Below are 26,476 nucleotides of genomic sequence, written 5' to 3' on the forward strand. Positions count from 1 at the left end.
CGCCGCGGGGCTAATTTCCCCGCGACCCTGGGGGACGGGGGCCGCGTGCAGCGCCACGGTGCTTGTGACGAGCTTGGCTCGTCACGCTGCACGGTGGAGCTGTGCTCATGACGAACTGAGCTCGTCATGACCACGCCCGTTTCCACAGAACGTTCAGCACAGCGGGGGAATTATCCCAGCGTGTGAGCGCCGTGGCGGTCATGACGAGCCCAGCTCGTCATGAGCACAGCGCCACCGTGCCATGAGCTCGCAAGGTGTTAACAAGTTACGGCATGTATTGTCAGCTGCCTGCAGAGACATTCCCAGGACCGGTACCATACTCCTTCCTGCCTCATTGTACGCAGATGACCGGCGTGGGTTTGCAAAGTCTTCTAAATTCCTTTGCTGACGTCATGGACTCCCTAGACCTTTCAATTCATTTTTAAAAATTGCATATTATGACGACTGGCTGCATGAAGTCCATGAGCCGTCAGTTCTTCTGCAGGGGGGCAGAACTTACCAACGTTTCCACTTTTCCTTATTTGGGGGTGCTGTTTGATGAAAGAGGGTCGTGGGTGGCGCAAAGAGCGCGTTTCATTGCATGCGCATCCATGGTCTTGAATGGCCGAATAAAGATCACTGAACTGAAGTACCACTGCAGCTCAGAGGGTCCTGGGACAAGGAAGGAGGAATCAGAGTTATGAAAATTATCGGTTTCTTGGATTATCGAATTACCACTGCAGGGGGCTATCCTGCGGGCAGCAGCAGGGGTCGGGAGTCACTCGTAGCAGCAGTGCACAGCATGTGGGTGCATGGGCGCCCCCTGCTGTTTGAAGCGTAGCGGTGCATCCGCCGTGTGCATGCACCATCCAGATGATAGGGGCGTCTGCTTTCTGTGACCAGATGTTTTCTTTTTTCTCATCTTTTATTAGAGTTTGTGCAAACCTGGGATGTCTCAGGCCACGAGAAACACCATGTATTGCTCTGTATGAGATTATCATTTACAGTCAAACCCAATCAAATTAGTTCATAATTCTTTTTTTTTAAATTATCACACTCGGTCATTCGGTTTTATTGCAGCTGTTTATTTCTCTTTCTTTGGTTCTGCCTGAGGTTGTTTTGCATTCGTGGTTAAAGGTCAGGTTACACATTAGCCAGAGTGCCTTGTGGTGTTTACTGTTATATGTCTTTCCTCTTCAATGAATGTTTCTCGTTTTAGGTCTCTCCAGCAGATAGCTTTAGCTCTCTCTTATCAAAGACCTATTGGCTTCAATACAATACAGAGTGGGCTTTGGGGCAGCCCCTCACTAATGATCCAATGGCTTTCCTGTCTTAGTTCCATGGTCCTTATCTGATAGCCCTCCTCTTGTGTGTGCCCACTACTGGATCAGGGCTTCATTACATCAGAGCACTTGTATCCTTCCACTGTGTATGGGGGATTACTTTTTTTGGTCTGCTTCACCACTCCATGGGAGTGGTGATCTCTTTACTGTTTCTCTCCTCTGCCCTTATCCAACTGCTAGTGCTCCCCTACTCTCCCCCACCCCTGCTTGTCTGTCTATCTGTCTATCTATCTATCTATCTATCTATCTATCTATCTATCTATCTATCTATCTATCTATCTATCTATCTATCTATCTATCTATCTATCTATCTATCTATCTATCTATCTATCTATCTATCTATCTATCTATCTATCTATCTAGCTGCCTATCGCATTGTCTGGCCATATATATATATATGAAAATGGAGTAAAGTCCCTAGCGGTAGTGACCCAGGTTGGGTTAATCAATGCAAAGAAAATAGCTTCCACTGTGTAATAACACTGTACAACTATCAAGTATTGAACCACAGTAAAAAAACAGTTGCTATATATTATAAATCTAATTGTGCAATAACTACAACAAGAGGGGCTCCTCACAAAGCTGCTCAAAAGACATATTGGATAAAAATTCACATAATTTTATTACATACAATTATATTTGAAAATACTTTGTATTCACAGTTACACAGATACAAAGAATTCACTCGAGGTCAGTGTACAATATGCAGAATAATAGATACACAAAGTCCATCAAATTAAAAAAATACATGAAAATGGAAAATGAACATATAATGTTAAAAACACATCAGAAATATATTTAAAAAAAGGTCGCCGCGGCGTTTCGGTTTAAAAAACCTTCTTCAGGACAGTGTTCTTAAGATATTATTAACGTTTCAAACTCAGTTTGTAATTTCTGAGCTTGGTTTCTGGAATAGTGTTCTTCCAATTGTAAACAGAAGAACCCCCGTAGCTGTGTCAGGAGGAGCAGGGAGGCTGATCCATTTAACTCCGAACTTCCCTCGCATTGTGACGTTTTTCTGAAATTGATAAACAGATAGCTGTAGAGGCTTATACAGCACGCAGAGACAGCAGGGTTATAAAGTCTACTATATAGACTACCCAATATGAACGCCAAGTTATAAACGGTGGCAACTCCTACACAGCAGGGACCCCTTAAGTCCGGCTATCAGATACGGCCAATACTTTCCTAGCCCTGACCATATTAATTCGGTCACCCAATACTTCAAGCGTGGACCTACATTAGGACACTATTCCAAGCTTCATGTATTTTTTTAATTTGATGGAATTTGTGCAATAACTACAACAAGGCTACAATCACTTTTAAATGGTTTTAACCATTTTTATGCAAAAACTCAATTTTGAAATGGAATTAATTATAGACTGTGTACTTTATTTGTGTTTCCTTTTCAAACAGTAGGCTATAGTTTTTTACGGTAGTTATTGCGTTTCTTGCGCTATGGATGTACTGTGATGAGATCTTTGAATCTGTTTTCTGTGATTTTATTGTGCTTTTTCGATTGACCAAATAAAGTTGTTGAACTTGAACAACTCATAGGGCAGGAGCGGGCTCTATATGCAGAGGATCATAGGTGACTCAGTGGTAGAGGGTCTTCGGAGGTCCCATCATGGACCTCTGCCATCGCCCTTCATTTCAGAGGAGGCAGTTAACTCCTGCGCTGCGCCATACTTGAGGAAACTCTATATGTGTTGTGTCTGTCCATCCATCCGTCCGTCCATCTGTCCATCCATCCGTCCGTCCATCCGTCTGTGTGAGACTGGAGTCGCCGATGCTGGTATTACCTTCTGAAGGTTTGCTTCCAGAATTGTAGTGAATATAAATGTAAATGTAAATGTCATGGTACTTATAGAGCGCACTGTCACAAGACGGTCACCTTGCGGTGTCGCCTATTCGGCTTCCTGACGCTGATACTCATATCGCTGTGGAACCCTTCCTGGCTTTTCCCTGTGAAGTGTCCACTCCCGGGCACCCCCAAGGTAGAGGCCAGGCATCCTTAGCGTTGTGGGGGCCGTTGTGGAGATTAAGCAAGCTATTGCCCAGAGTTGCAGAGTGGGACTCCATGATTGGAACAGGCACCGAGGTGAGAATTATCAGGTCCGTGGAATTTTGAGCCCAAGACCCGCCGAGGCGGGAATCGAACCCTGGTCCTGGGCTAGACTTCTGCATCAGGGTCTGCCGCTCTAACCATTGAGCCACACTCCTCCACAGTGAGGGGATTGCTGATGCAAGAGTCCTGTCACTACTCTGCCTCTGCTCCACCCACAGGCTTGTAGACCCCTTGAGGCTTTGGATTCATACCTCCTTATCACGGTTCAAGGTACACCTGAGGGCCTCGGCCTTATCTTTCGCACCCTCTGCTGTACCTCGCACACCTACAACACTCCATGGATATGTGGTGGGAGGGCAAAGTCTGAGAGTTGTAAACCAACCTGCTGCCAGGGTAAGGCCAGGGCAGGAGCCGATAACAAGATGAGGCTGAGGACTTAATAATACAGATATTGCCTGACCGTATCCACCAGCACTGAAGCTATCTGCGCTGAGTTAGCATCAGTCTGCGGAAAAAACAATCATCAGGTGTATCACGATAGTGAGTCGTGGAATGCCTGGGATGCATTTTCTGAAAGATTACAAATCGCAGTGTAAGAATGTCTTCTGAGGCGCTTGAAGGTGAACCACCGCCTGCCAGGCAAGGTTCAATGGCAAGAGACCTCCTTTTCACTGAGGGTACCGTAAGGACTGGGGTTGGACAGCTTGCCATGGTACAACTGGTGGTACTTTCCAGATGGGTCCAGACTCTACACTAGACACTTTATCGTACCCAACCACGTTTACACCAGAGACCAAGAAATTGCTATGCAGAGTCCCACGGGGATTGCCCCTCAGCCCCACCCTTTTCAACATATACATAACACCGCTCGTCAACATCATCCGATCACAAGACATCACCATCATCTCCCACGCCGATGAGACCCAGCTCATCCTCTCCCTGACGGACAAGACAACCACCGCCAGAACCAACTTCACCAGTTGGCCTGGCTTGGCAGTTCAGGCTGGACTGTTCCCATGAGGCACAGGGTCAAGACTGATTTGCATATGGCTGGGTCTGAACTGAGGTGGCAAAGTGAGCTAAAGAATGATGGATTTAACCCAGATCTCTTGACTGGGGGCGAATGTTTTGATTTGTTCTGCATTCCGTCCATCAAGTGTGTCTTTTGCATGAGCATGGTAGCAGGCTGTATGCGAGCCGGCTTCCTGCAGCTCAACTCCGACAAGACGGAAGCACTGGTCTTTGGTAACAAGACCTTTACAAGGGACTCCACCTGGTGGCCATCAGAGCTAGGACTTCCACGCACGCCCACAGACCACACAAAATCTAGGGATCATCCAAGATGACAAGCTCAACATGGCGGCTCAAGTCAACGCAGTATGTGCCTTCAGCTTCCACATCCTATGCATGTTGTGAAAAATCTTCAAATGGTTGCCTCAGAACAACTGACGGACTGTTACACAAGCACTCATCATCAGCAGGCTGGAGTACAACTACACTCTACGCCGGAATCTCCAAACAACTCCTACACAGACTCAAGAACATCTAGAACGCAGTGGCAAGACTCCTACTCGACCTCCCATGACACACCCACATGACACAGCACCCCAAGAAGCTACAGATTCACAAGCACAGCCAATTCACACTTCTCATGCACACATACAAAGCCCAACACAACACAGGACCCGAATACCTGAACAGCCACATACACTTTCACCCACTCACCAGACACCTACACTTTGCCTCACTCTCACTGGCACACATTCCCCGCATCCACAAAGGCAGAACTGGAGACGTCTCTTTCTCCTACATCGCACCGAAGACATGGAACGACCTCCCTCAACATATCAGAGCCTCCGACCTCCCACAACCCATCAGAGCCTCCGACCGCCTTCAACACATCAGAGCCTCCGACCTCCCTCAACACATCAGAGCCTCCGACCTCCCTCAACACATCAGAGCCTCCGTCCTCCCTCAACACAGCAGAGCCTCTGACCTCCCTCAACACAGCAGAGCCTCCGACCTCCCTCAACACAGCAGAGCCTCCGACCTCCCTCAACACATCAGAGCCTCCGACCTCCCCCAACACATCAGAGCCTCCGACCTCCCTCAACACATCAGGGCCTCCGACCTCCCTCAACACATCAGAGCCTCCGACCTCCCTCAACACATCAGACCCTCCGACCTCCCTCAACACATCAGACCCTCTGACCTCCCTCAACACATCAGGGCCTCCGACCTCCCTCAACACATCAGGGCCTCCGACCTCCCTCAACACATCAGACCCTCTGACCTCCCTCAACACATCAGACCCTCCGACCTCCCTCAACACATCAGACCCTCCGACCTCCCTCAACACATCAGAGCCTCCGACCTCCCTCAACACATCAGACCCTCCGACCTCCCTCAACACATCGGAGCCTCCGACCTCCCTCAACACATCAGAGCCTCCGACCTCCCTCAACACATCAGACCCTCCGACCTCCCTCAACACATCGGAGCCTCCGACCTCCCTCAACACATCAGAGCCTCCGACCTCCCTCAACACATCAGAGCCTCCGATCTCCGTCAACACGTCAGAGCCTCCGACCTCCCTCAGCACATCGGAGCCTCCGACCTCCCTCAGCACATCAGAGCCTCCGACCTCCCTCAGCACATCAGAGCCTCCGACCTTCCTCAACACATCAGAGCCTCCAATCTCCCTCAACACATCATAGCCTCTGACCTCCCTTAACACATCAGAGCCTCCGACCTCCCTCAACACATCAGAGCCTCCGACCTCCCTCAACACATCAGAGCCCCCGACCTCCCTCAACTCATCAGAGCCTCCGACCTCCCTCAACACATCAGAGCCTCCGACCTCCCTCAACACATCAGGGCCTCCGACCTCCCTCAACACATCAGAGCCTCCAACCTCCCTCCACACATCAGACCCTCGACCTCCCTCAACACGTCAGAGCCTCCGACCTCCCTCAGCACATCGGAGCCTCCGACCTCCCTCAACACATCAGAGCCTCCGACCTCCCTCAACACATCGGAGCCTCCGACCTCCCTCAACACATCAGAGCCTCCAACCTCCCTCAACACATCATAGCCTCTGACCTCCCTCAACACATCAGGGCCTCCAACCTCCCTCAACACATCGGAGCCTCCGACATCCCTCAACACATCAACACATCAGATCCTCCGACCTCCCTCAACACATCAGAGCCTCCGACCTCCCTCAACACATCAGAGCCTCCGACCTCCCTCAACACATCAGAGCCTCCGATCTTCGTCAACACGTCAGAGCCTCCGACCTCCCTCAGCACATCGGAGCCTCCGACCTCCCTCAGCACATCAGAGCCTCCGACCTCCCTCAGCACATCAGAGCCTCCGACCTTCCTCAACACATCAGAGCCTCCGACCTCCCTCAACACATCAGAGCCTCCGACCTCCCTCAACACATCGGAGCCTCCGACCTCCCTCAACACATCAGAGCCTCCAATCTCCCTCAACACATCATAGCCTCTGACCTCCCTTAACACATCAGAGCCTCCGACCTCCCTCAACACATCAGAGCCTCCGACCTCCCTCAACACATCAGAGCCTCCGACCTCCCTCAACACATCGAAGCCTCCGACCTCCCTCAACACATCAGAGCCCCCGACCTCCCTCAACTCATCAGAGCCTCCGACCTCCCTCAACACATCAGAGCCTCCGACCTCCCTCAACACATCAGGGCCTCCGACCTCCCTCAACACATCAGAGCCTCCGATCTCCGTCAACACATCGGAGCCTCCGACCTCCCTCAACACATCAGAGCCTCCAACCTCCCTCAACACATCATAGCCTCTGACCTCCCTCAACACATCAGGGCCTCCAACCTCCCTCAACACATCGGAGCCTCCGACATCCCTCAACACATCAACACATCAGATCCTCCGACCTCCCTCAACACATCAGAGCCTCCGACCTCCCTCAACACATCAGAGCCTCCGACCTCCCTCAACACATCAGAGCCTCCGATCTCCGTCAACACGTCAGAGCCTCCGACCTCCCTCAGCACATCGGAGCCTCCGACCTCCCTCAGCACATCAGAGCCTCCGACCTCCCTCAGCACATCAGAGCCTCCGACCTCCCTCAACACATCAGAGCCTCCGATCTCCGTCAACACGTCAGAGCCTCCGACCTCCCTCAGCACATCGGAGCCTCCGACCTCCCTCAGCACATCAGAGCCTCCGACCTCCCTCAGCACATCGGAGCCTCCGACCTCCCTCAACACATCAGAGCCTCCAATCTCCCTCAACACATCATAGCCTCTGACCTCCCTTAACACATCAGAGCCTCCGACCTCCCTCAACACATCAGAGCCTCCGATCTCCGTCAACACGTCAGAGCCTCCGACCTCCCTCAGCACATCAGAGCCTCCGACCTCCCTCAACACATCAGAGCCCCCGACCTCCCTCAACACATCGGAGCCTCCGACCTCCCTCAACACATCAGAGCCTCCGACCTCCCTCAACACATCAGGGCCTCCGACCTCCCTCAACACATCAGACCCTCTGACCTCCCTCAACACATCAGACCCTCTGACCTCCCTCAACACATCAGAGCCTCCGACCTCCCTCAACACATCAGAGCCTCCGACCTCCCTCAGCACATCAGGGCCTCCGACCTCCCTCAACACATCAGAGCCCCCGACCTCCGACCTCCCTCAACACATCGGAGCCTCCGACCTCCCTCAACACATCAGACCCTCCGACCTCCCTCAACACATCAGAGCCCCCGACCTCCGACCTCCCTCAACACATCAGAGCCTCCGACCTCCCTCAACACATCGGAGCCTCCGACCTCCCTCAACACATCAGACCCTCTGACCTCCCTCAACACATCAGGGCCTCCGACCTCCCTCAACACATCAGGGCCTCCGACCTCCCTCAACACATCAGAGCCTCCGATCTCCGTCAACACGTCAGAGCCTCCGACCTCCCTCAACACATCAGAGCCTCCGACCTCCCTCAACACATCAGAGCCTCCGACCTCCCTCAACACATCAGAGCCTCCGACCTCCCTCAACACATCAGAGCCTCCAACCTCCCTCAACACATCAGAGCCCCCGACCTCCGGCCTCCCTCAACACATCAGAGCCTCCGACCTCCCTCAACACATCGGAGCCTCCGACCTCCCTCAACACATCAGACCCTCTGACCTCCCTCAACACATCAGGGCCTCCGACCTCCCTCAACACATCAGGGCCTCCGACCTCCCTCAACACATCAGAGCCCCCGACCTCCGACCTCCCTCAACACATCGGAGCCTCCGACCTCCCTCAACACATCAGAGCCTCTTCCTGAATTCTTGAATTCCGCAAGAAGTTGAATATCTGGCTCTTTGTATAAGCACCTTGGGGACCACAAACCTATACACCTGCCCAAGCGCCTGGATCCCCTCTGGGGTGATTAATACACTATATAAATCAATATAGCATATCTTAACATAACACAACATCCCTGCATGGCCATGAAGCACCTCAGAGTGGCCCTTTACAGAGGTATCATGGGACATGCATGCTGACGGTGCAGCTCCTGCTATGTCATCATAGCAGTAATTATGGCATAAAGCAGTATATTGTTTTTGTAGATCACACCTAGTGTACTAACGCAGAATAATACAGAGTATTGGAAAGGCCCAGGGGTACAGGCCTACCATGAGAGAGTCGAGCAATGGCTGTCGCACAACCCAAAAGGTGGAGCCCCTGAGACTCAGAGTCTGGCCTCAAGACAACTCGGAGGTGTCCCGACTAACACAAGGTGAAGCAGCATGTGATCAGTTATTAGGTAAACGCTGCTAACTGGATCCCTTCTTGATACCAAAAAGATTAGGACAGTCGCCTGCTACCATAGAAAGAGCGTTTTTTTTGGTTTGCTAATAGCTTTGGCGCCGTATGATGATTCTTCACAAAACTTTCCAAAAACAAGTTCATCCACCTCTGCTCCTTCCTTGAAAGTTTTAGGGACATCCAGCAAGCAGGGGGGCAATAAAAAGCGGGTCCCAAAATAGATTTTTCCCATGCAATTTCCCATATGCAAAATGAACAGAGCTACAGCCAAAAGTGCTGAACGGAATTGCCCAAAAATCAGCAGACGTAGGTAATCCAAATTTACTGATTCTAAAATACCAAATTTTACCGAATCGGTATTTTAGAATCGGTAAATGCTATGTAGGAAAATATTTGGTAAGTATTACCGAATCAGTACGATTTGGTATTTACCGAATCGGTATTTTAGAATCGGTAAATGCTATGTAGGAAAACATTTGGTAAGTATTACCGAATCGGTACGATTTGGTATTTACCGAATCGGTATTTACCGATTCGGTAATTCCCATTCATTCCTATGGGCCTGGAGGCCCATAGGAATGAATGGGAATTACCGAATCGGTAAACACCAATTTGGTAATAGGGGGAACACATTCAAGGGTGGCAGGGTGTCACATTGACACCCTGGTGCACCCCTGAATAGTGCACGTGTGGCACATGTACATGCCCTAAGGGCATGGATGTCTGCCACATGGCACAGTTGAAAAAAGCACAAAATTGCTTTTTTTAAGGTTTTCGATATTTACCACCAACTATTAGTTGGTGATAAATATCGAATCCTTAATGCACATAAGCACTCTTAAATGTGCTTGCTACATATCATCTACCGATTCGGTATTTACCCAGTCGGTATTTTTTGGGCTCCTACATTACAAATTCCCAATACCGGTCGGTAATGGACGAAATTCTGTAATTTCGGTTGTTACCGACCGGTATTGGGCGACCTTAATCGGCCCAAGATCTTTACCCAGAAAGTGTGCTTTTCAGGATTTGGTGAAAATCTGTTCAGCTGTTTGAAAGAAACTAAGAATCAGAATGGATTGATATCTAGCAATGCAGCATTATCAAAGTAGTGCTGAGGGAGAACCAAGTGAGTACTGAGGTACTACTGAGGGAAAAAATGACAAATTAAGCATTTTTTGATTGGCTGGCCACAGCATAAAGAGAAATGTTGAGGCCTCCATGCCTTTACCACGCAAGTTTTACAACGCAAGTCGTTACAACGACTTGCGTTGGAGGGCGTGGATTTAGGAATCTTATAATTTTATATTCCAACACCAGTCCCCGTAACAGTAGGGAAGGTGTTGGAATATAAAATTGCAAGATTCCTTATCCCACAGTGCCATCCAGCGCAAGTCGTAGTAACGACTTGCGTTGTAATAGCTGCGGGTTAAAGGCACTGCAGTGTAAAAACCGCGTCGTAAACGATGTTCCCCATCAATATGTGGTTCGCTCGTCCAACTTCTTTGTCTTGATACTAAAAGTCTCAGTAGATTAATATATGTCTGGTTTATTTTATCATTTACTCTTCATACCCCAAGTTTCAGTAGACCTGCATTTGATAGATTTAATACATTTTCTTTTCTCCATACTTCATATTTAGGTAGATTAATCTGTGGTTTGCTCATCCAACATCTTTCTCTTGGTACTGCAAGATTCAGTAGATTAATAAGTGGTAGGTTTATTCCATCGCTTGCTCTTCATGCTGCCAAGTTTCTGAAGAACCGTATTTGGTAGATTTTGAATAGCTCCTTTTTTCATACTGCAGATTTAGGTAGATTCGTATGTGGTTTGCTTACCAAATGTCTTTCTCTTGATACTACAAGTATTAGTAGATTAATATGCGATAGGTTTAAGACATCACTATATCTTCAAAAAAATAGAAAACAACACACCCTGCCAATACAGATATCAAGGGTCCCAATAGGGATCCACAAAGTTATATATGGGGTGACATCAACAAAACATCTGAGCCATAGACTTTACTGGTATTTTAGAGACCTAGGGCCAGATGTAGGTAATTTTATTTTACCACCTCTTAAATACCGAATCATACCGAATCGGTATTTAAGAAGTGGTAAAATAGAAGTACAGAGATGTAGGTAAATCCAGATGTGCATTTACCGAATCGGTAAAATTCGGTATTTACCGATTCGGTAAATACCGACCGGTAATGCCCATTCATTCCTATGGGCTTTGAAGCCCATAGGAATGAATGGGCATTACCGATTCGATAATTACCGAATAGGTAAATACCGAATTTCACAAGGGAGCAGGGGGTGTCACTTTGACACCCTCTAGCACCCCCAAAACGGGTTTGGGTGCCATGTGGCAGGCATACCTGCCCTAAGGGCAGGTCTGCCTGTCATATGGCACAGGTGTGCATGCACACATGTGCATGCACACCGGAATCGGTATTTTACCATCAAATAGGATTTGATGGTAAAATACCGATTCGGTAAGGCTTGTGGGACTCAGAAGAGTCCCACCTACATCTCAATTTTACAGATTCGGTAAAAATACCGACTCGGTATTTTACAGAATCGGTAAATTTACCGATCGGTAAATTTACAGATTCTGTAAAATTGAGTGACCTACATCTCAAATTCCAATTACCGGTCGGTAACGGCCGAATTCGGCCGTTACCGACCGGTAATTGGCCACCTACATCTGGCCCATAGTCTTTTTATTGCTATTTTTTATAGTTTTTTTTTAACCAAGTTATTGGTTTTTGTAAAACACATTTCATATATATATATTTTTCAAAAATGATAACATAAGGAACAATAGGTGAATATATAGGCAATTTAGATTAAATACATACATAAGTTCCTCACACTCCCGTACACACAGGGACAACTCACACACAATCCAGAGTTCACTAATTCATTCGCTTTCTCATTCATTCATGCAGTGATGCACTAAGTTGCTGCAGCAACTTAGTCCTTGCGGACTATACTCCCTCATCTGCCCTGCGTCCATAATTTACACCCCTGTCCAAACAACCATTTTTCCACTCTATGGCAGCCGTGGGTGTCCCCTTGTATGTCACTGCATGAATGAATGAATGAGAAAGCGAATGAATTAGTGAACTCTGGATTGTGTGTGAGGAACTGATGTATGTATTTTATATAAATTGCCTATATATTCACCTGTTGTTCCTTATGTTATCATTTTTGAAAAATATATATATATGAAATGTGTTTTACAAAAACCAATAACTTGGTTAAAAAAAAACTATAAAAAATAGCAATAAAAGGACTATCAGCCAGATTCATCATTCTCCCGTTTTGCGAGCCCCTAATAGCGATTCATAAGGAATCGCTATTAAGGACTTGCAAAACGGGATTCATGTAGGAATTGCACAAAATATTGCGATTGCTACATGTTCCTTATTTGCGATTAGCTAATTGCTAATCGCAAATAAGGAATAACTCCCCATGCATTCCTATGGGCCTACAGGCCCATAGGAATGAATGGGGAGTTATTCCTTATTTGCGATTAGCAATTAGCTAATCGCAAATAAGGATGCGATTTCAAGGGTGCAGGGGTGTCCAAAGGACACCCTGTAGCACCCCTGAAATGTAATCTACATTGGTGTTGTGCACACACATGTCCAAAGGACATGTGTGTGTGTAACATGCAACTTAGAAAAATGCATTTAAATGCATTTTTCTAAGTTTTTGCTATTTACCACGAGGTCTGACCTCTCGGTAAATAGTGGCTCAAAATTGCAATTTCGCAATTTTAAAATGATTCATGAATTGCATTTAAGGAATCTCAAATAGAGATTCCTTAAATGCAATTCTTCGCAAATGTGCGAATTCTTTAATAGCGAATTTTGCATTTGGGATGATGAATCCCAAATGCAAAAATTGCACTCGCAAAAGGCAAGATTCTGAGAATCTGGCCATTTGCGAGTGCAATTTAGCTTGATGAATCAGGCTGTATGTCTCTAAAATACCAGTAAAGTCTATGGCTCAGATGTTTTGTTGATGTCACCCCATATATAACTTTGTGGATCCCTATTGGGACCCTTGATATCTGTATTGGCAGGGTGTGTTGTTTTCTATTTCGTTGTATTTTCCCCCCATTTTTCCTGCCAACAACAAAAAATCCCTCGGGGAACCCCCTTCTATTATATATCACTATATCTTCATACTTCACGTTTAGCTACAATTTGCATTGCCCATCCAACTTCTTTCTCTTGATACCTGATAAGTCTCAGTAGATTAATAAGTGGTAGGTTTATTCCATCGCTTGCTCTCCATACTACCAAGTTTCTGAAGAACCGTATTTGGTAAATTTAGTACACCACCTTTTCTTCATACTTCAGGTTTTGCTAGATGAATATGTGGTTTGCTTATCCAACAAGTTTCTCTTGATACTACACGTATCAGTAGTTAATATGTGGTAGGTTTATCATGTGGCTTTCCTTCGACGGTCCAGCTTTTGGTAAACTAAAGTGCGGTAGGATAATCTCGCTTCTCCCTCTTGATACTCCAAGCGCTGTCTTAGCAGGTTCATCACATACATTTTTTGTGATGGCATCATTTGGGTAGCATGTGGTACATCTAACGCATTGCTTTCATTTAACACTACGTGTGTCATGGAATCAATGTGCAGTTGTTTGACTCTCCACATGGACTCGACACATGACTTTCTGACAACTCAACACCTATTAAATATCACTCTTTGGATGCTGCCCCTTCCAAGACCTTCTTCGTAGATCCATCCTTTTCCCAACATTGCTCAGCACACTACCCTCTGTCTTCACAGGTCCTTTGTTCCTGGATTGCCCGCGGTCTCCATTGGCCAACCAGGAGCTGATCCTGGAGTTGAAGAAAGGGAAGTGCCTTCGACCCACCCAGCAGACCAGGGGCCTCACCACCGTCTTCATGGGCAACAGCAAATCAGTAAGTCTATTGTCAAGCGATAGACCTAAGAGCTGCTTCTACTGGGAGGACAACTCCAAAATGAGTGAGGATGGGAAGGAGGAGTCAACATTTAGACAACAGAGAGTTTTGCAATATTGTCTGTCCATTTGTAACTCAACATAATGTATTTTTGACTATATTTTGCATCCCTACCTTCATACAGCTCTTAACTATTATCTAGAAATAGTAGAAATGTATTAAGTGTGCAGTATGTTTGGTGTGCTCTACTGCTTTTTGTAGGGAGCACCCAGCTGGTGTTGCGTAGCTACACCGAGGACCGAAGGTACTTTTGCTTTTAGATTGTATCCTGAGAATGGATGGACACTGTTTTCGTGAATACGGCATAAACTGTGCCCAGAGGAAGGTACTGGACTACACAAAGGGTTAGGACTTGCTTGGTACATTGGGAAAGTGAGTTATTCTAGCTTAGTCCCCATTTTTAAATGGCACAACCACTGAGACCAAGGATGTCTTTGGCTATTAATGAGCTCTTGGCGAATGAAAACCTCGCATCATGAGCAGCCGTTGAGTACAAATGTCCCATGTTGTCGTCTTAAATGTCCTTGGGATACAGAGTGGTTAGAGTCATCAATTTATGCTAACTCCTGTCTAGTTATTGGTAAAGATGGGTATTGGTAAGTATTGTCATTGGTACATTGCAGATATTGACTAGGTGCTATCCTTGGCAAAGAGTCTTGTTTCTGTTGTTATTACCTTTGGTTGCCTTTGGGTACAGTGTAGCTACCGCTATGTGGACATTCTGAGTTTTGTCCAGATACCATCACTCACAGACTTTGGGGATTTTCCAACTAGTATCATTATTAGTCTTGCAATATTGTGAAATTATTGGTGTCAGTCTTTTCTTTTTCGGTATTGTTATCGTTTAGTGGTAGAGGGTAAGAAGCCCCTAGGTATTGATACCTGGAGACTTGGGGGTATTGACTGGCTATAGACATTGGGCGTTCTCGGACTGTTATCGATGGTAGAGGGTAAGAAGCCCCTAGGTATTGATACATGTGGACTGGGGGTTATTGACTGGCTGTAGACATCGGGGTTCTCTGACTGTTCTCGATGGTAGTGGGTAAGGAGCCCCAAGGTATTGATACCTGTGGACTTGGGGGTATTGACTGGCTGTAGACGTGGGTGGTCTCTTACTCGTATTGATGTTAGACATTGGGGGTTCACTGACTTTTATCTATGGTAGAGTGTAAGAATTGCTTAGGGATTAATATATATAGACTTAGTTATAGTAATAGATGGGTAGGGGGTATTGATTAGTTATTGTCACAAAACAATGCCTGGCATTGTTAGATATGGACTGTGGCCGTTGCTTCGCTGTCGTCATCAGCAGACTTTGGGTATTGCCCAGTTTTTCCGTAGGCTTCGGGTGTTGTGTTGCTCTCGTCACCATGGCTTTGCTGATAATTGTCCTATGATAGGCATTGCTTTGAAGAAGTATCCCTGTGCAGGTTAACAGTTGACACCTGGGGTAGAAAGTGTGTTTTTATTATCAAGTGTGCTCATTTTTGTACATATTTTCTCTATTTATTCAAACAGGTGGACCCTGGGTGTGGTAATGCTGATGTAGGTGCAATGTAGGCATTTTATTGGTTTCTGCTCAGTTTGACCTTTCGAGGTCATTCCTCGTAGTTGCTTGGTTGAAGGATATCCGTGGAACCGGTGCCAAGTCCTGCCGGCAGAGCTGGCATTGGACCAGGGCAGCCTGAAGCTCTGGTACATGCAGCAGTTCAATACCAAGGTTGGCATTTGAGGCCAGTGCTGGTGCTGCATATTACATATATATCCTATCTGTTGGGAAGATATATTACCTACTGGCGGTCGCCAGTAGGAAGTTGTAGTTAGGATTGAGTTAAGAAGAGCGTTTTTTCATTTGGGAATCCTTGCAAACTTAAAAAAACAAATACTTCAGTCACTTCAGCTGATGTCTTGAAAGTTGTGATCCGTCAAGCGGGGGCAGAGAAAAAGGGGGGGGGGGTGCCAACATGCTTTTTCTCCATGTTAATTGCGATAGGAAACTTTAGGCACGGCTACAGCCCAAACTGCTAAACGGAATTACACCAAATTGGCCAAAAATGTAGTGTTTGGTCCAGAAAGCAACCTTTTTGTTAAATGGTGTCAATCCGTTCAGTAGTTGCTGGGAAATTGAAAGATTTCTCAGATCTACAACTGTGGCCACGGTGGATCCACAACCCCTCCCAATCTCATGCCTGAGATCTGATTGGCTGCCAAAACTTTAAATCAGGAAGTGTTGGCAGCTATCTTGTGACTTGGTTGAACCGAGTCACAAGAAAATATATATTTTTTTAAAGGTGCAGAGTAGAAACACCCTGACCACAAGGCCTGTTCAGGGGGTCCCACAGGGATCCCCAGGCCCAAAAAAGCATTTTTTTTAAAAACAATTCGGTGGGAATCACACTGGATCCACGACTCGCACCGAATTTTTAAAAGAAATAAACAAGCGTGGACACTGCAGTTTGCTATGGCATGGCGAGATAGCAAGTGCTAGGAGGCACGTGCAGGCCGGGACCGCGAGGGCCTTCAGGTTCCCCCCTTGGTCCCCAACAAAGAAGTCTTGCCCCGGGGTATGGGGTCCCTGGGGCCAAAAATAGTCAGGAAGGGGCCACAGGACCCCCTCCCTTTAAGGAAATTTGTTTTAAAAGAAAAGGCCCTGTGGTTGAAATCGACCTGGGGAGGGAAGCAGCACTGCCCCCCTCCCCTTGTATAAATGAAAAATATAAAGGCCTGGCTCTGGGGGATGGGGTCCCAGGGGCCAAAATTGGCCTCAGGAGGGGGGCGTACAGCCCCCTTCCTTTAAATTATTTTTCTTTTTAATGAGAATGGGTAGGCCCTGGGGATGGGGTCCCTGGGGTCAAAATCAGCCCAGGAGGGGGTCCACGTGTCCGGCCTCTCCTTTTTTTTATTTTTTAAATGGATCAGGCCCTGTGGGGTTGGGGTCTCTGGGCCTAAAATGGTCCAGTGAAGGGGGGCCATACAGCCCCCCTATTTAGAACATAAAAAAAGCAAGCAACTAGCCGGGGGCCCCACCCCTTCCTCCACTACTTTGCAAACGCATCTCCTGGCCCGCTGCTGGTTGGGGGATAAAGTCCCCTTGGCTGCTGATGGTCATGAGGGGCAAACAATACCTCCTATTACCTCAGCTAAGCCCCACACAGTGGGATTGCTGAGAGGTGGTTAGCAGCCACGTGTTCTTTCTCTCCACTCTGCAAACGCACCACCAGGTGGCGGGTTGAGGCTCCACTGGCCTCCTGAGGGCCTTAGGACTAAAGTGGACGTTTTCCCCCAAGCAGCAGTGCACCAGCAGGTGTATTTGCAGAGTGGTGGGGAAAGGGGGACGTGGCCTCTGACCATCACTCAGCAATCCAGCTGTGTGGGTTTTAATGGAGGTAACAGGAGGGCTAGGTGGCTGCCGAGGACCCTCAAGAGCCCAGGGACTTCATCCCTCAACTAGTAGTGCTCCAAGAGGCATGTTTGCAGAGTGGTAGAGAAAGGGGGCGTGGCCTCCTACTAGGTCTTAGAAAGCGTGCACTGTGGGATTTACTGGCGGTAACAGGAGGGGTAGTTGGCCCCCAAGGACATCCTTAGGAGACACTACTCCTCCTGTTAACTCTAATAAGTCCCTCACAGAGGGATTGCTAATAGGTCTACGCAGGCCATGCCCTCTTTCTCCACCACTCTGCAAACGCAGCTCGCGATGCACTACTGGTTGGGGTATGACATCCACATTACTGCTGAGGGACCTTGGGGCCAAGAAGCCCCCCTGGTACCTTCCGTGAGTCCTACACAGCTGGATTTCTGAGAGCTGGTCGAAGGCCCGCCCCTCTTTCTCCACCACTCTGCTAATGCGAATACTCGTTAAAACACCTTACAAATTCACTGAAAAAAACAAAGGTTTCAGGGACGTTATAGATAGGAATTAAGATTTAAAAAACTGTAGAAATTCACAGAAAAAAACAAAGGTTACTGGGCCGTTCTAGTTAAGAACTGGAATACAAAAAAACATTTAAATTCACTGAAAAAAAACAACAATTACAGGGATGTTATAGTTGGTAAATAGAATTAAAAAAACCTTAGACATTTACTAAAAACAAAAGGTTACAGGGATGTTATAGTTAGGGTCAGATTTCACTCGTACAAAACAAGTGAAATTCAGCTGCTATAGTTAGCTAAGCTAACTATAACTTACGCCCCATAATACACCGCTTATGACTTCACATATTACATCACTCATTACTTGGTCAGTGACATCACTGATACCATCACTGATGACATCATCCACAGAACCACTCACACCCCTACTCATACCCTCATAAAACCTCTTGTATGCCCACTCACACGCCTGCACAACCACTGACATACCCATTCACAGACCTACACCAGTACTCATACACACACTCAGTCCTCCATAGAGCCACTCAGACACCCACTACCTTACTCATACGCCCATTTACATAACCATTCACTCACCCCTACAGATACTCATACAACCAGTTACCCACCCATACAGCCAGCCACATAACCACACACTCACCCATACAGCTACTTACACATCCCCTTATTTACCTACAAAGTCACACACCCACTCATTCCCCCAATCAGCCGCTCACTCACCGGTAGAAGCCCTCAAATGCTCACTCACACAACCACTTAGATACCCATTCACATTTCCATACAAGCACTCACACATTCCTATACTCATCCATCCAGCCATTCACACTCACTGTCCAATACAGTCACTTACACACCCAGTAACTTATTCATACAGCCATTCAGACAGTTACTCACTCACCCATACAGTCACTACACACCTTCTTACCCACTGATAGAGCCACTTACACCATCACTCGCACACCCATACATCCACTGACACACCCATTCACTCACCAGTATAGCCACTCACACAGCATCTCACTCATTCACACAACAGCCACTCACACACCAATACACACAAGGATACATACAGCAACACAGCCACTCACATGATATATATTAAAAGTAGTGTCACTGAAGGCAGTACACCTAGCACAGAACTTTAAGCTTTGCAGTAGCTTAGTGTATATGTTTAGCCATCATAAACTCTTACAAAATACTTACACTCACTGGATGGTGGTGTCATCAGTGATAGCATCAGTGATGACATTTGAGATGTCATCAGTGATGTAATTAGTGATATCACAGATCATGTCATGGGTGATATAATATGTGAGGTGCATTATGGGGCATACGTTATAGTTAGTTTAGCTAACTATAACTGCTGAATTTCTCTGGTTTTGTACGAGTGAAATCTGACCCTAACTATAACGTCCCTGTCAACTTTGTTTTTTTCAGTGAATTTCTAAGGTTTTTTTAATTCTATTTTCTAACTATAACATCTCTTTGGTTTTTACATTGAATATATATAAATATATATATATATATATAGATGCAAGGAAGTGCTGGTACTGCATATTACATATACAGACGTTACTGAGAAGCACTAACACTGCTCTTTACAATTTTATGAGTTGAGAAGTGTTTCTAAAATTAATTCTTAGCAAGGCAGTGCATCTGAGATGAAACTCACCTAAGGTATAGAGCTTTGCAGTAAAATGCTGATACTATCCCAATAAAGGTGCAGAACGTCAGCTGTGAACTGTGGGTACTACTCCTTTAAAAATACAGCAGCCAAATAGTGAGGTTCTGGTACCACCCCAGTAATAATACAGCAACCCTACAATGAGATGCTTCTGTTACTACCCCATTAAAAAGACAGCAGTCATACTATGAGGTGCTGGTACTACTCCATTAAAAATATAACAGCTACTATGGGAAGTGCTGTTATTACCCCACTAAATAGATAACAGCCCTGGTGAGGAGTGCTAGCAATGGCTGGCAGATCACGTGTGCCCCACAGATGTGTGAACAGAGTTGTAGAAAGTGTTCCCAACCACTAGATGGCGTGCATGCATTACTTAGAGTTTTCAAGAACTGACGCCCATTATGCCCCATTCAACGAATTCTATTTCCGTCCTTCTTTCATAGAATCGCAGAATCAGCTTGGACAGAGCGGAAGTGACCGGGGGCAGTCCAGAGATGGCTGGACCACTGGCCTTCAGTCCATCAAGCAGCGACACCAGCGAGCAAAGTCGACCCCCCCTTTAACCGGCAGCAGTCGACATGAGACTGGCAGGTAAGCGGTGAGTGTGCCAGACAATGACAACTGCACTGGAAGGTGCACCGCCTCACCTGTAAGCAGTGTCTGCACACATCTACCCCCTCCCCCACCCACCTGACCCTCCTTCCCTCCACCTGACTGCACTGGAAGGTGCTTCACCTCACCGGTATGCAGTGTCTCCCTACAGCTATTCCCAGTGACCCCACTGTTGTTCATTAACTGGCTGGACTGACCCCACAGGTTCACAGTGTCTGCTCACACTTACCTACCACACACACCTTCTTGGGCTCATTCAAAGATCTGCCATGGAACAAGTATATTCTCTCAGGACTCACGCACCTGTGCCTCTTTTAGGCCTGGGCTGTGAATTCTGTTCCGCTTGCGGAATGTGCGAAATTTTGGTAATTTTGCATTCCACGGAGAACGCGGAATCGCCAAAAAATCCGCGATCCGCAGCTTCAGGGAATATTTTGCTTGTTCGCGCTTTCAAAATGCGTGCTCGCAAGATATTTCTCCCCGAGCACACAAACAGCGTTCGAGAACAGGAAAAAAGAATCGCGATAGGGCAGAACAAGCAATTCTGCGTGTTCGCTGAACTTTTGTGTGCTCGCAGAGATTTTTTACCGTTTTGCGGAGCTTTGGGTAGCGCGGCTAAGCAAATTCCGCCCACCCCTAGCCTCTTCCCCATCACTTGACGTCACCGAAAGGCTTGCACAGATCGCTCTTTGATGCCCGCCCTCAGCCCCTCCCAGGTGACGTGGAGATCCGTGAATAGCTTCATGATCTGTCACACACCTGACATCTCAGAGGGAGTGGAAAAAAAAGGCTAATTTAAGAAATGTTGAAAGAGTGATTCTGAGGGTCAGTGAAACCCAGAGCAAAAGCCTGCACTTTGCACACTTTGTGCCACAAGTATCATTTTGGGCCACAAGTATAACTATCTAGAACTGCAACTTCCTAATTGCATTTCTTACCAAATCGCAATTAAGAAATCATCATTTCTGATCTAAAAAAACATATATTTTTCAAATAGTGAATCTTTTTTTTTTTTGGTAACTTTTTATTATATTAAAAGAAACATAGAAAAACAGACAAGGCAATACAACAATAATACATCAATCGGGCGAGTGCTCAAGGAGGACGGGAGACACACAGTAGTATGATACAGGAGTTGTTGTACACAGATGAGGGGGCCGGAAGCAGGAAACACAAAATCGAGGAAAAAGTACACTACACTACATCAGGAATGTCGGGTCAGGGAGACTGGGAGGGGCTAGAGAACTCCGTGAGAGGGGGAGTACATATCTCTCCCCGGTACGAGTTCCATTGATTCCAAATATTCCCTCATTTACTGGGTCTGCCTCTCGCCACATATACCGTCTTCTCTCTAAACATGCACCAGTCCATGTTCTCCTTCCAGGCCGTAACTGTGGGGGGCCTCTGGGATCCCCAAAGCTGTGCAATGTCTCTTTTAGCAATCATATTACCAAGGGTCGTCCATCGTATCTGCGACACATTATAATCATTTGGCTCCCATACATTCAGCAAACATCGTCGGTCCTCTGGCAACATCACAACACCCGTTACTTCATTCATCACCTCATGTATGCGATTCCAAAAAAGTACCATCTCAGGACATTCCCAGATTATGTGGAGAAAGGTACCAAGCAGACCACAACCACGCCTACACAGGCCATCCATCGAATAGCCCATACGGATCAGGCGAGGGCCGGTAACATAAATCCGATGAAGGATTTTAAGCTGGATCAAACGGAGACGGGCCGGGATCGCGACCTCCTTGGGAGAGGAGATCGCAGATTGCCAGTCCTCGTCGTCTAATTCAATACCACCCGCAATCCAGGCTGCCCTGAGGTGCTCGAGCAAGCTCGAGCGATCATTGATCATCTTTTTGTAGATCAAAGAAATAGTGCTATCCGGCACATGACCGTCTAATATGCGATCTTCGAGGGGGGAGGATTCCGGAATGTCGCTACCCACGGGGAAAACCGGAGTCAACGTGTGGCGAGCTTGGGCATAGCGGAAGAATTCCTTATCACTCAGCTTATATTCCATCTGTAGTTCTACAAAAGTCTTTATCCTGCCCTTAACCCAGAGATCACGCACTTTACTGATGCCAATCATGTCCCATTTCTCAAAGCCTTTCGTTCTCCACAGGCAACCCAGTCTAGCAGAAGCATAAAGCGGAGTCGCGCGGGTCAATCGATCCCTCCAGCCCATGGCCGGAGTCGCACTATGCCACACTCGTATGGCTATCCCGGTGGGTCCCAAAAGCTGTGAGCGAGAGGGTCCAGAATAGAGTGCCCTGTTATAATCTCCCCCCGGTAACAGCCATCTATCCATTTCAAACGCTGGATTAAATGCCGGGCCATACATCCCGTGGTTAATTGCAGCAAGCTGGGAAGCCCAATAATACCGCCTAATATCCGGAAGTGCTATACCGCCGTCATACCAGGGAAGCGTCAATTTTGGAAGAGCGATACGCGAATGCCCGCCCCACAGCAATTGCCTCTGTAAAGACTCTACCTCCCAGAAGTACCTCGCCGGAATCACATCAAATGTATTCTGGAGTGCATATAAAAACCGTGGCAAGAACATCATTTTAAAAAGAGCCGCTCGCCCTAGTGGGGACAATGGTAATTTACGCCAACTCACTACGTCCGATCGCAAACGCTGAAGCGGGGGGAGTAGATTACGCTCGTAGCGGACCGCAGGGTCCTATGATATAAAAACTCCCAGATATTTGAAACCAGACTGCGACACCTGGATAGGACATCCACGCGGCAGGAGGGGGACGCCACCGGCAAGCACGTATATATGGGACTTGGTCCAGTTGATGACAAGACCTGAGTTTTTCCGGAACGAGTTAAGCACGTCAAACAATACTTTTAACGATCTTTGTGGCGACGTGAGGTATAGCAAAATATCGTCCGCATATAGCGATATGCGGTCTTCAAAGTCCGGGGTCCAGCGTATGCCTCTCATCGAGGGCTCCCACCGTAGCCAGGCAGCGAGAGGTTCCAAAGCGAGGGCAAAGAGAAGCGGAGACAGCGGGCAGCCCTGCCGCGTGCCTCTTCCAAGAACAAAGGGCCCGGAGACCCGGCCATTTACCACAACCTGTGCCAGCGGTGTCTCATACAGAAGTTTCACCCAACCAATAAACCCAGTGCCAAAACCAAATTTAGCAAGTGCAGCCCAAAGATATGGCCATTCGATTGTATCAAAGGCCATCGTGGCATCCAGGGACGCCAAGATGGCCGGTTCACGCAGGGACGTCGCCCTCGCGAGAACACCATGCAAGCGCCGCAAATTCAAGGCAGTGTTACGATTTGGGATGAAGCCCGACTGGTCCGGATGGATCAGCTCACTGATTACTTTTATCAGGCGGTTTGCGAGCAGCTTGGCAAGAATCTTGGGCTCAGCATTTAGAAGTGAGATAGGCCTGTAAGACGCACAGCGGTCCCGTGGCTTTCCCTCATTATGGATCACCACAATGGTCGCAAGACGCTGATCACGAGGAAGGGAGCCAGTTTCTCGCGCAGCCAGAAACATGTCACGGAGATATGGCACTAGCGTGTCCGGGCGCAATTTATATAATTCAATGGGAAGACCATTAGGGCCCAAGGCCTTTCCGGAGCGAATAGAGCGCACTGCGAGAGCTACCTCGTCAATTTAGGGCGCAGCGTCTAGCCAGTCTCTGTCGGACTCAGACAGACAAGGCAACTCGATAACTCTTAGCAATAAATGAGAATCCTCCTCGGGCCTATCAGACACCGGAGAGTAAACTCCTCAGAAATAATCGGCAAAGCATTCAACAATGTCAACTGGGTCGGTCACTCTCACACCATCAGCCTTCTCAATCACAGGAATCACACGGCTTGCCCTCTCCTTTCTATCCAGACAGGCAATTAACTTCCCCGCCTTATCACCCACATCATACAATCGTCCCTGCTGTTCCCTACTCATCATCTTGGCTGCGTCGGTAACCAAATTCTTATATTCGAGTTGCTTGAGACTGAGGATATGAAGCGCATCTCGGGTAACATTCTGCTCCACGGCACTCTCCAACTGAGTAATTTCAGTCTCCAGTCGGACAACCGCTTCATTCCTACTTTTCTTAGCACATCCAATCAGCGACAATGCTTGTCCCCGGATGACCGTCTTAAACGCCTCCCACAACGAAACAGGCGAGGACACAGACCCCACATTTTCTGCAAAGTATGAATCTAATGACTTAATCAGTTCAGTACGAGTTTTGGGGTTATGAAGATACCATGGATTGATCGGAGCCACCCTCCCTTCAGTACCTAAGTTCATGTTTATCTGAAACCATAGAGGGGAGTGGTCCGATATACCTCGAGCTAAATGTCTAATTTCTCCAATTGACGAAGACTGGGCCGCAGGTATCAGGATATAGTCCAATCTAGATAGACTACCATGTGCGCCTGAGTGAAAAGTATACTGCGCCTGTTCTGGATGCATCAACCTCCAACAATCCACGAGCCCCAACGCTTCTAAAAAGACACCCAACCAAGATTGCGCGCTCGTGAGGTCCCTGGGGGGATAGCGATCCTTCCTCCCGGAGACTACTGAATTAAAGTCACCACCCAGTACCAGGACACCATCTGGGAGACCCAAAACGACCCGTCCCAAGTCTGCAAATGTAGTGGTTTGTAAGCCAGGTGGGACGTAGACCGATACCAGTGAGATAGTTTTCCCCTCCCACCTGCCTGTGAGAGCAACATACCGCCCCTTAGCGTCCAGAACTATGTCATCGATTTCCAGGGGAAGAGAAGTCCTGACCAAGATACCCACCCCTCTAGAACTAGAGGTGAACCCAGAATGGGCGGCAAGACGATATCCCCGCCTGTTTAGAGCATAGCAAGTATTTCCAATCAAATAAGTCTCCTGCAGTAACACAACATCAGGGGAAAGGCGCCGCAACATCTGCAAGACCACCCCCCGCTTTATCCGGTCTCCCAACCCATTCACATTCCAGCACAATAGTTTCAACCCCCTACCCACCATCCGAACCCACAATGACCTCCCACCTCATAACGAGCACCACACCAAAGTCCAAAGTCATAACAGTTTGTTGCCTTGAAGAAAGGAAAAATGAAACACTCCCAACACACACACCCCCCTCTCCCCAACTATACCCAAGCAGAACTCCCCCCACCCTGCACCCCTGCATAGCCTCGAAAGCCACCCCAATTTGCAGTGTGCCTGTCGCCCTAGCAAAAACTAATCTACACAAAGAAACCCAGAGGAGAAAGGGGTCCTTCTTTCCCCGCTACCTCCGGAGATGCACTTAAAGCAGACGATCACAGAAGGCAGCAAGCCACAGTCGTCCAGTGTGACCAGTGTTCGGGACTCGAGCGTCATTATTCATTCTTGTTCCGATAGCCCCCCTTCTGCACCACCTGTTTGTTCCCCACGATTGTGACGGGCAGGCAACGTGTCTAGCCAGTCACTTACTCCTTCCGGGCGATCAAAAAAGAGTGTCCGATCCTCATATTCCACACGCAACCGGGCCGGGAAAAGCATCGCATACTTCAGGTCCATATCTCTGAGGCGCCTTTTCACCCCCTGAAATCCCATTCTTTGCCTCTGGACGGTCTGGGAAAAATCAGGATAAAAGTTAACTGTGGTGTTCTCTAACTGCGTAGGACCACTCGTCCGCGCAGCCTGCAAAATGGCGTCCCGGTCTCTAAAGTTAAAAATTCTGGCGATGATCGGCCGAGGGGGGAAACCTGGCTTTGCTTGTCCACCCGGTACTCTATGTGCGCGCTCCAAGGCAACAAATTTACTCAGTCCCTTGGGGGTGAGGTGATTGAGGATAAGGTCCTCGACACGAAGATCAGTGGACAGCGATCCAGAACCCTCCGGGACCCCAATAATACGCACGTTATTGCGCCTTGCACGGCCCTCAAAATCCTCCAGACGACGAGCAAAGAAGTCGTTGGCAGATCTCAAGTTGCGTACCTTAGTTTGCAAGTCAGACATGTCCGTCGTGAGGCTGGAGGTCTTCAGATCTAGAGATTTGACCTTCTCATTCGTCTTCGCCAAATCAGTTCT

General features: G+C 47.6%; 1 protein-coding gene across 4 annotated transcripts in view; it reads left to right on the forward strand.

Moving 5' to 3' along the window:
* Nucleotides 1-26,476, forward strand: part of LOC144799053 (uncharacterized) — a 194,036-nt gene that overhangs the window by 161,086 nt on the left and 6,474 nt on the right. For 2 of the 4 annotated variants that reach the window (XM_078670219.1, XM_078670218.1), the window contains exons 3-4: nucleotides 14,030-14,166; nucleotides 20,248-20,395. In XM_078670219.1, coding sequence (XP_078526345.1) covers nucleotides 14,030-14,166; nucleotides 20,248-20,367 — 257 coding nt within the window. In that variant the 3' untranslated portion in view covers nucleotides 20,368-20,395. The remainder of the gene's footprint in view (nucleotides 1-14,029; nucleotides 14,167-20,247; nucleotides 20,396-26,476) is intronic. The other 2 variants (XM_078670221.1, XM_078670220.1) reach the window with 1 other exon arrangement.

This window comes from Lissotriton helveticus, chromosome 12, assembly GCF_964261635.1.
Source record: "Lissotriton helveticus chromosome 12, aLisHel1.1, whole genome shotgun sequence".
Taxonomy (NCBI): domain Eukaryota; kingdom Metazoa; phylum Chordata; class Amphibia; order Caudata; family Salamandridae; genus Lissotriton; species Lissotriton helveticus.